Source organism: Protomyctophum parallelum (genome assembly GCF_964188405.1).
Source record: "Protomyctophum parallelum genome assembly, chromosome: 3".
Lineage (NCBI taxonomy): Eukaryota > Metazoa > Chordata > Actinopteri > Myctophiformes > Myctophidae > Protomyctophum > Protomyctophum parallelum.
The window spans coordinates 24,393,203-24,403,647 of record NC_139698.1 but is presented as its reverse complement, the minus strand read 5'-3'; the positions used below and the strand labels follow the sequence as shown (position 1 = coordinate 24,403,647).

General features: G+C 45.9%; 1 protein-coding gene across 1 annotated transcript; it reads right to left on the bottom strand.

Moving 5' to 3' along the window:
• Positions 1 to 9,102: 9,102 nt before the first annotated feature.
• On the bottom strand, positions 9,103 to 10,077 carry LOC310856612 (stabilizer of axonemal microtubules 1-like; the record flags this gene model as incomplete). The annotated part of the gene is made up of 1 exon (XM_083762083.1): positions 9,103 to 10,077. One exon carries the CDS (start codon positions 10,075 to 10,077, stop codon positions 9,103 to 9,105), a length of 975 nt encoding a protein of 324 aa, XP_083618209.1.
• Positions 10,078 to 10,445: the final 368 nt, after the last annotated feature.

Below are 10,445 nucleotides of genomic sequence, written 5' to 3'. Positions count from 1 at the left end.
ACAGGAAGACAGAATACCAGCTGTCACTGGGACCAGGAACAGTGCCAGAGTGTGTGTGTATGTGTGTGTGTGCGTGCGTGCGTGTGTGTTGGTGCCAGTGGGAGACAGTGCCAGTGGTGACGGTGAGGCGACATTATCCAGATCTGGTTTCTCCAGGCAGTGGTGTGTGTCTCGTTGTGTGGGTTACAGGGTGTGCGTGCTTGTGCGTGTGCAATGTGCATGTGTGTATGTGTGTGTGTGTGTGTGTTAGAGAGAGAGAGAGTGCATGCGCTGTTTGTGTGCACGCGCATGCACATATCACTCTGTGTGCCAGAAAGTGTGAGGTGCTGCTGCCTCAACAATCCAACAACTCAACCCAACATCCAGTGTTGCATTGAGCATCGAACATTATAGTTCTGCATCTCACCTCGCAGTAGGCCTGCTGTTACAGGTACTGTTCAGTACATATATACATGTTCAGTTCACAGTGTATACTAACTAATACTACCCCAAGCAAAAGTGCTTAACCCTTAACCGGTCGCTTAGATGGACGAAAACACATGAATATTTTATGCACGCTCCTCCCAAAACCGCTGGACCAGATATTAATTGATTATCCATCTATCTCATGTACCTCGCAAATAATTTAGTGTTTAATTATCGGGCCTATAGTTTGTAGTTTATTTATATGAGTAAACGGTGACTTGGGGGGATCAGGTTTACAAACTGTCACTGAAAGCATGCTCATTATACCACAGGGTATACCGAGGCGGATCAGGCAGGGCAGGGGCCACGGTTGTATAAGACGACGTGGTCGGCGGTCACAAGACTACAGTATAACAAAAATGAACAAAATATTCACGGTTAACCGTTTGTTGTGTGCTATAGATCCAATTTTAGGACACAGTATGTCCAATATGGTAATTTATTAGGGGCTGCTTCATACTGCATTCATGTATTTTGATAGGGTATTTTATGTGTATGTCCTTTATAGTGCACAAGCTGTGATTTTGATATTTTAAAAATATATATATTTTAGTATATTCTGTGCACGGTCCCTAGCACGGAGGCAGTATATTCTGTGCACGGTCCCTAGCACGGAGGCAGTATATTCTGTGCACTGTTCCTAGCATGGAGGCAGTATATTCTGTCCACGGTCCCTAGCACGGAGGCAGTATATTCTGTGCACTGTTCCTAGCATGGAGGCAGTATATTCTGTCCACGGTCCCTAGCACGGAGGCAGTATATTCTGTGCACGGTCCCCAGCACGGAGGCAGTATATTCTGTGCACGGTCCCTAGCACGGAGGCAGTATATTCTGTCCACGGTCCCTAGCATGGAGGCAGTATATTCTGTGCACGGTCCCCAGCACGGAGGCAGTATATTCTGTGCACGGTCCCTAGCACGGAGGCAGTATATTCTGTGCACGGTCCCCAGCACGGAGGCAGTATATTCTGTGCACGGTCCCCAGCACGGAGGCAGTATATTCTGTGCACGGTCCCCAGCACGGAGGCAGTATATTCTGTGCACGGTCCCTAGCACGGAGGCAGTATATTCTGTGCACGGTCCCCAGCACGGAGGCAGTATATTCTGTGCACGGTCCCCAGCACGGAGGCAGTATATTCTGTGCACGGTCCCTAGCACGGAGGCAGTATATTCTGTGCACGGTCCCTAGCACGGAGGCGTCTTTGTGAGTAAGTTCTTGGAGCCAGACTCTTTTGTGTTGATGTGCCTCACTGGAAATGTAGCGATGTAGCCAAGCTACAAATTGACAAATTGTTAAGGTTACATCTTTCATAACGTAGTGAGAAGTAGAACAACATTTCTGGCAGTTTAGTTTCTCGGCCGTGTTGTCTGAAATAGAATTTATCTAGAAAAAGTGCCCCTTGGGGCACAGGTCTCCACCAGGCCAGGTCAGGTTATTGTGTTAAAAAAGGCAAAGTAGTTTAGGGATAAGGGGTTTAGCATGGACGAAAATAGAGCTCTAAGAATGTTTTAACTGACAAAACTGCTGTATGAAGATGAAGACAATACACTTTTGTGACAGTTGAAAATATGTATTTCTTATTGGCTGATAAAAAGTTGTAAAGGTCTTTAAGTTGTTTGTGCCACAATCTTTTGTATTTAGAATGTTCCCGTTCTAAATGATTTCCTCTAATGTGTTGTTGTTTAATTGCAAATTCCTTTAGAATTCTTGTTATGTATTATGAGATTCACAATAGACATTTTTGAATTCCACAGAAATATTGCTAACAAAAGACAAATACTGATCAATTCATTTAACAGCTTCTCGTTGAAAAGCTGACATATTCGACCTTGACGTGCAACGGCGAGAGTTTTATACAGATCGGGTAAGCACGTCCGTGTTGAAACTCATTATTTTCAGTTCAGATGGGTTCTCGCTCTCTCTCTCTCTCTCTCTCTCTCTCTCTCTCTTCCCAACATCTATTTAACAAGAGGCACTGCTGAAATTATTTGAAAACTAGAAAATGTGCTCCTCTGAGCTGTTGTGGGCCTGCATTGTAAGCCTAGAAGTAGCAGTAATAATAATAATAATATTGAATTGCATTTTTATAGCGCTTTTCCAAGTGCTCAAAGCGCTTCATTCATACATTGGGAGGTGAAGCGGCGAACAGTCAGCGAGCCAGCGTCCTCACTTCCCACATTCACACACCAATGGTGGCGAGGGCACACCGACCGACTCATTGGAGGCAATGTAGGGTTCAGTGTCTTGCCCAAGGACACTTCGACATGTGGACAGGAGGAGCCGGGATTCGAACCGCCGACCCATGGATCATTGGACGACCTGCTCTACCTCCTGAGCCACAGTCGCCCGATACGATACAATACGACTTTATTGTCAGCTTGCACTGAAATTAGTTTTGCGTCCATGACGTCACCGTTCAAGATACAGACAAGACATACACAATATACATTACACAAGATACATTACACAAGATACATTACACAAGATACATTACAGGACACAAATCACAGAAGCAGACAGGAACAAGAACAATAGAACATATCCTCTTGGTTTATAGATTTTGCTTTAAAAGCAGAACAGACTGGTGTACAAAAGTGTTCTTTAGCCTTTTCTGTCTTATATTTAGGGACTCTAAAGCGCCTCATGGAGGGCAACAGTTGATATTCATCATTTAAAACATGTAAGGAATCAGAGGAGATACTCTTTGCCAGTCTAAGCATGCTCTTGGTCTGGGCTTCTTTAAATTAATGTAACACGACCTCAACAGGCCTACCAACACTTTTAGCGCAGATCTTAATTTGGCTATACAGTTTGTTCTTATATACTATAGATAGGCTGTTAAACCAGGCCGTGCTACAGTACAACATCACAGTTTGAACCACAGACAACAGTGTAGAAAAGAGACAAGACCTGACTACTGGCACCAAACGGTCTATGGGCCGATTCATACTCCTATTTTAGAGCCGAATAAAAGTCGGTTCGGCCCTGTAGAGCCTACAATGTGACGTCATTTGAGGTTCGGGGGGGGGGGGGGGGGCTCTTCGGTGCGAGCCGAAATCATTTTGGCACTACAGCGGCGAAACAGCGGTAAAATAGGAGTATGAATCGGCCCTGTGTCGGCGTAAGGAGTACATACGCTGCTGTATCCTCTTACAGATATATTCAATATGAGAGGACCATGATAAGGTGGCGTCTATGATTGATCACCCCCAGATATTTGTAAGATGGAACTTGTTCAATAGCTGAACCATGTGGATTGTCACCGGTGGTGTCTTATCACCGGGAGCAGGACCAAAGATAATTTCCGCTGTTTTCTTAGTGTTGATAATCAAATTATTTTTGTCACACCATTCCACAAGCCGGTCAACGCTATACACTGGTACTGTTTTGGGTCATCACTGTCAGTCATCAGAGATATTAGAGTAGAATCATCTGAGTTGTAGTCCTACAGTAGATTACTAGCAGATAGTAGATACTAGTGTGTCCCAATTTGCATAATGTTTGGACAAAATCTGTAGGTGTACTGTCAAACAAATATTTAGCAAAAATTTGCCTCCTGGTGGCGCTACAACCGGCCTGTTTGAAGAAATTGGGGCAGAGGTTCCGCCGTGCCATGCCATCCAGTTAGTGTGTGTGCACAGTTTCGTTGCGATCAAGCCAACGGTGCAGGAGATTAGCTGATCACAGACGGAAGGACAGACAGACGGACGGACAGGATGCAAAAAATACTCTCTCTCCGTGCCTTCGGCCTGGCGGAGACAACAATTGCTTCGGGGTCAAATCTAGGCAGCGAATAGCGTCACAAAACCAGCTACTCTAAAAGAGTGGCTTTGTATTCCCTTCCTAGAAATGAGACTCAAATCTGTATCTGTACTGTACAGTAGCAGGCCTGTCCATCCTCATGTTCAGTAGTCGGTGCGATCACTTGACTGCCATGTACTGTAAGAAGACATTATGAAAACTGCCCTCCTCCATCCTTCCATTTGTTTGTTTTTATTGTCTTTATCAATAAGCTAGTAAAACAATGAATGGAAGCAGGGAGCCCACACACCACGCCACGGACAAGTGCTCGTGGCAGCGATGAGTCATTTTGTTTGTTTGAGAGCCTCCTCCACTATAGCTATGTTATAACTGCACATACATGCAGTATGTGCATGTACATACTGTACTGTACTGTACTGTACTGTACTGTACACACGCATGCATGCACACACACACGCAAACAAAGATGGACTGATAGACGAAAATGAATACACGTGTGCTGAACACAGATACGTTACCACGCGTGACGCGTGTAGGCTATACAAATACTCCGATACACGCACGCACATATACATACACATTACACACAATGCTCACGATAGTCACAGAGAGTCTGTCCATAAGCTATCTCACCGGCCCGGCATGCGCGCCGATGTCGATCAACCTGGCCGTGACACATCAGTCGGTACACCCACTGTCCAGAAAAGCCCTCTGTGTGTCTCCTCTCATACTCTCCTCTCGTGATCGCTGCTCTCCCAGAGCACTCACCCTGTACTGCCACTTGACTTGAAGGAAAGGAAGCCAGAGAGTACACGATGGGCAGCCCACTCATTATTGAGACAGACACGGGTAGGAATGCACCGACAGCACTTCTTCCACATATAAGGCTATTTGGAGTATATAGCGTATACAGAGACATGGAGGTCACATTATCAATATCATTATCACATTAATATACCTATAAGCAGGGCTTGACATAAACCCATTTTGACCTGAGATCAGATTCTAAAAATGTCTTCTACATCCTGACAGTTGTCTGAAAAAGCTATGTTTCTGTGTCAGTCGTTCTTCGATTCTTCAAAAATAGCAGACCTACAAGCTCGTAGTGCGCCACTCGGTGGCGCGCTATGAGCTTGTAGATCTGCTATTTTTCAATAGCTAAAGCATAACAATGCTAACACCAAAAGGGGTTCCCATCCAAAATGGGTTAAGGCTTAATTGTCCTGTTGTCCGGGACAACTATAATAAATCTTTCCGGACAAGTGCATTCACATTTTAGGCTACTTTACTTCCGTTGGACAAGTGACCCTCTTGGTTTCATGTTTTCTGAGCCAACAATATTGTCTGACATTATTATGGATAGGACTGATCTATGGCTGTGTATTTGGCCTATAAGGCTAGTTGGAGTAGTGTACTGTAGAGTATCTAAAGTCCAATCTTGACTCATCCACACACTCTCTCTCTGTCTCTCTCTCTCGTATATATATATATATATACCGTATATTTATATACGGTATATAATGAACATGTAAAGGGCAGAAAAGTTACCATGGTGATAGCGGCCTCCCTGGGTGTCTGACTGTCTGTTAGAGCTGTTAGAGCCCTTGCCAATAGCCATAGTGGCATGAAGTGACGCGCTATGAGCTTGTATATCTGCTATTTTTTGATAATAGCTCAAATCTAATGACACCCGATGCTTTTAACCCATTTTGGGGCGGGATCCCCTTTTGGTGTTAGCATTATGTTATGCTTTAGCTATTGAAAAATAGCAGATCTACAAGCTCATAGCGCGCCACCGAGTGGCGTGCTACGAGCTTGTAGGTCTGCTATTTTTTTTTAATCGAAGAACGACTGACATAGAAACATAGCTTTTTCAGAAAACTGTCAGGATGTAGAAGACATTTTTAGAATGGTTTAAGGGAGTCACAATAATCTGCAACCGTTTGTCATTGTTTGGAGCTCAAGAGTCTTTTAGGAAGTGTCTTTGTATGGTTTGTTTTTGCCAGATGGTGGCAGGAGTGACTGCATGGGATGTCACCCTGTCACCCTGCTCCTCCGGGTGGCAAGGTCCTGCATGCTTGGCAGATGTGTCCTGGTTAATGTGCTGCACTGTTGTCACCAGCCAACCCTCTGTCGGGCCTTAAGGTCGTGGAGCGGAGCGTCTTCCGTACCAGGCGGTGATGCAGCCAGCCGGTCACTGTGGGGGTGCATGGTGACCGGTCGTACCACTTTATGTGGGGCGGCAGGCAGTGCACAGCTGTTTTTATCCCTCGTCCCACACACTGGGATAATGTTCCACATTTATGTCGGCGGCTCTGGTTTTCAAATGTCAAGCCCACTGCAGGACAGAGACAATTTTCTCAAATGTGGCTTTCATCCAATGTCTGTGGAGATGGCGGTCGTCATCATCATCATCATCATCACGGGGGCTGTGTGTTTGAAGTCAATCAAACTGTGCACACACACACACACACACACACATGGGTCAGAAAGTAACAAGTGTTAACCTGTCACCATCTTTGCTGCCTTCGCTACACACCCAACGGGGGACCATTCTGAGTCACCACAGAGTCACAAGCTCTGCAGATGTAGGCAGAATATGACGGAGACTAGTTCTGTGTAGCCTATAATAGCGTGAGTCCAGAATTGGAGGCCAGTTGCCATGGAATCTCAAATAATCCATGCACAAAATACTGAAACATAGGCTGTGTCAATTATACTGCACATTGAGTGTTTCCAAAAATATTATAATCGCATAGCTCTCAAATGTCAGTTTTTCCTCTTGTCTCACCTCCTTTATAATAACAATAATAATAATAATAATAAAACTTTATTTGTAGAGCACCTTTCATGACATGAAATGCAGCTCAAAGTGATGACCAACACAAGAAAATAAAACCTTTTTAAAATACTTCTTAGAACCACTGTTCATGTTGTATGATTTGGTTGATAATTCTCATGTAATTCTTAAAACAACTGTCTCATTCATCAACATGTTTTACACAATAGTATTCTGAGCCGTGTTCCCACCATGCGTGCAATGCAACACCCTGTTACCCATTTAGCCACGCAGACAGAGAGGAAGAGAAAGAAGTCACTTGACACAGAGGAAATCATCGTCATCCTCATCATCATACCACCTGCTAACACCATCATGCAGAGCATAATTATGTACACTCTGTTATGTATTCCCCCCCCCCCCCAGTGTTCTCAGCCTTGACTGAGTGTGTCACTCAGCACACCAACGCAACACTGTTAATCATATTTATCAGAATAAGACTATGTTTATATCGTAGTTCCGGTTCTTCTGTTTTTCCGTGACCTTTGGCGATAACATTTACATTCCACAGCTAGCATATTTTCCAGTGAAAATGCGCACGTTAATGGATTTGCGACGTTACTATACCCTGTTACTGTAATAAGTGTAATTGGAGTCTTGCGCCACAAGAACAGGGTTGCATGTTCTTCGGTTCACTGAGAGGGGACAATTCTTGTCTATTATAGTCAAATTAATTCTAAATGTATATGATTTAGCTTAATCTTAAAGTATTTCCAGTATTATACTGTGCTGATTTAATCAGTGACAGTCACACCTTGCCTTCGACTCAGAACTGTGTGTGTAAACATTACAATCCATAGGGAAAGTTTCTTGTATCTCTAAATATATTAGTTTGTGGGGGAGATAGCCCCTCGGCTATGTCCAGCTTTGAGTGTGTGTGCTAACGCAAACTTTGTCCTACACAAACATCAAATGCCGTTGACAATGAATGGACCATTTTGAGTGTTTGTGTAAACACAAACATTGCGTAACACAAACATGTACGATGAACGATGTACGAGCTCCCCTCCTATGGCCAGCTTTTAGTGTGTGTACACAAACTGTCCTACACAAACATTTGAATTCCCATTGAGAATTAATGGACAATTTCATGTCAGTTTAAACACAAACATTGATAATATGTTACGTACGTATATGAGGCTTTCAACTCTCAACTGGGTGTAAGAAGTCGGCGATGATGACGTATACGATGATAAGAGCGCCCCTCACTTCACACGGGTGTGATTTTTTGTTTAAAGATGAGCTAAGCTGCATTGAAGTTTATGGGTATAAGCCGTAATTATTTTACGGCTATTACATATCATTACAACTAATAAGACAGCCCTAACAAATAGTGAAAATAGCTGACTAAATTGGGCAGGGGGGGGGGGGGAAGTATCAAAGAGTTCAGGCCAAAATTAGAGCAACAAAAGAGGAGCAACTCTGTGTGGGTCTGACCAGCTGCAAGTCCCCTGTCCCATCAGGAAGACTGTATATACAGTACTGCTGCCACAGATAATTATAGCATACTCGTGTGTGCTCGCTGGAGTGAGCCAACAATACATACATTTACAATTCAGGCATTCAGGTCAAACCCATTTTGACCTGAGATCAGATTCTAAAAATGTTTCTATGTCAGTCGTTCTTCGATTTTTCCAAAATAGCAGACCTACAAGCTCGTTGTGCGCCACTCGGTGGCACGCTATGAGCTTGTAGATCTGCTATTTTTCAATAGCTAAAGCATAATGCTAACACCAAAAGGGGTTCCCGCCCAAAATGGGTTAAGCGATTTACAATAAGCAAGAACAAAAACATGGTAATAATACATCAAATACATCAAAATAGTCATCATGAATCCTACGTAAGCTATAAGAACATAACAGTGGAATATCTATATAATGAAACTATGCATATACACTTATCGAGTGCTGTGTCTACATAAAATGCTATCTTAAGTTACATAAGTCTAGCCTTTGCATATAAGCCTGTGAGGTTACTGAGGCTACAGGGCAAAGTGCTACGGACTATAAGACAAGTCAATAAATTCACTCTTCCGTTCACTCTTCCACCGGCCGGAAGCACCGGTGTCCCCTGTCGTCGCACTCCGTGAAGACGAAGCCCGGGGGCGAGCTGAAGCTGGCGGGGCACACGTTGATGGGCTTGGGAGCGAACATGGTGCCGTACGTGCTCATGGCCGCCTGCTTGTTCTCGCCGGCGCCGCGGAAGGCGGCCCGCGACGGGTGCAAGTTGTCGAAGGGCCTGATGCTCTCCCGGGTCGCCGGCAGCTGGGCCTGGAACTGGTCCTGGTAGGCGGTCGTGCCCCCGAACTTGTGGGTGACGAGGTGGTAATTGTCGAGAGGCATGACCGGCTCCCTCTTGCACGGCCCCCACGCCGGGAAGTGGTCTCTGGACGTGGGGACGGTGTCCAGCCTCCCCTTCATCACGTACGTCGTCTTGGGCTTGAGGCTCTCGCGACGGGCGCGGGGCTGCGCCTCGAACTGCTCCTGGTAGGCCGTTCTCCCCCCGAACTTGTGGGTGACGAGGTGGTAATTGTCGAGGGGCAGCACGGGCTTCCTCTTGCACGACCCCCACGCCGGGAAGTGGTCTCTGGACGTGGGGACGGTGTCCAGCCTCCCCTTCATCACGTACGTCGTCTTGGGCTTGAGGCTCTCCCGGCGGGCGGGGGGCTGCGCCTCGAACTGCTCCTGGTAGGCGGTCCTCCCCGCGAACTTGCTGGTGCGGAGGTGGTAGGTGTCCACGGGCAGCACGGGCTCCCTCTTGCTGCTCGCGGGGTCCCACGCCTGGTAGTGGTCCCGGGACGTGGGCACCGTGTCCAGCCGCCCCTGCATGACGTGCAGGGGCACCGGCTTGGTGCTGGTGCGCGGCTCGTAGCTCTCGTAGACCGGGTACTTGCTGTTGTACTCCGTGGGCATGTCGGTGCTCGCGTTCACCTTCTGGTAGATGGACGTGCGCTCCTGGACGCAGCGGTGGCGGCCGCAGTTGCATATGTCGCACAGGCACGAGGTCGCCATGGTCGACGGCGTCTCCTGTCAGTAGATAATGAAGTGTTTACGTGTCCTCTGGTCTTCGGTTTACTCCCTCGCCCGCGACGGAACGGAACTATGTATGGACTGTTCTGACGCACTGGTGATGTAACGATATAGGCCCTCCTGCAGCACCATGTATGGTTTCCTCTACACCCTTATATGGGTCCATTTGGTTTCATTTTACGCTCTCAAGAGTTAAATCATTGTTAAAACACCTGAGGGGCCCCAAAAGGGGTGGACACACCCTTTTTGGTGTGTGTCCACTATACACAAACATTACATTCCCATTGACAATGAATGGAGAATTTGACGTCACAGTGTCTGAGCAAATAGACATATATTACTATTTTACT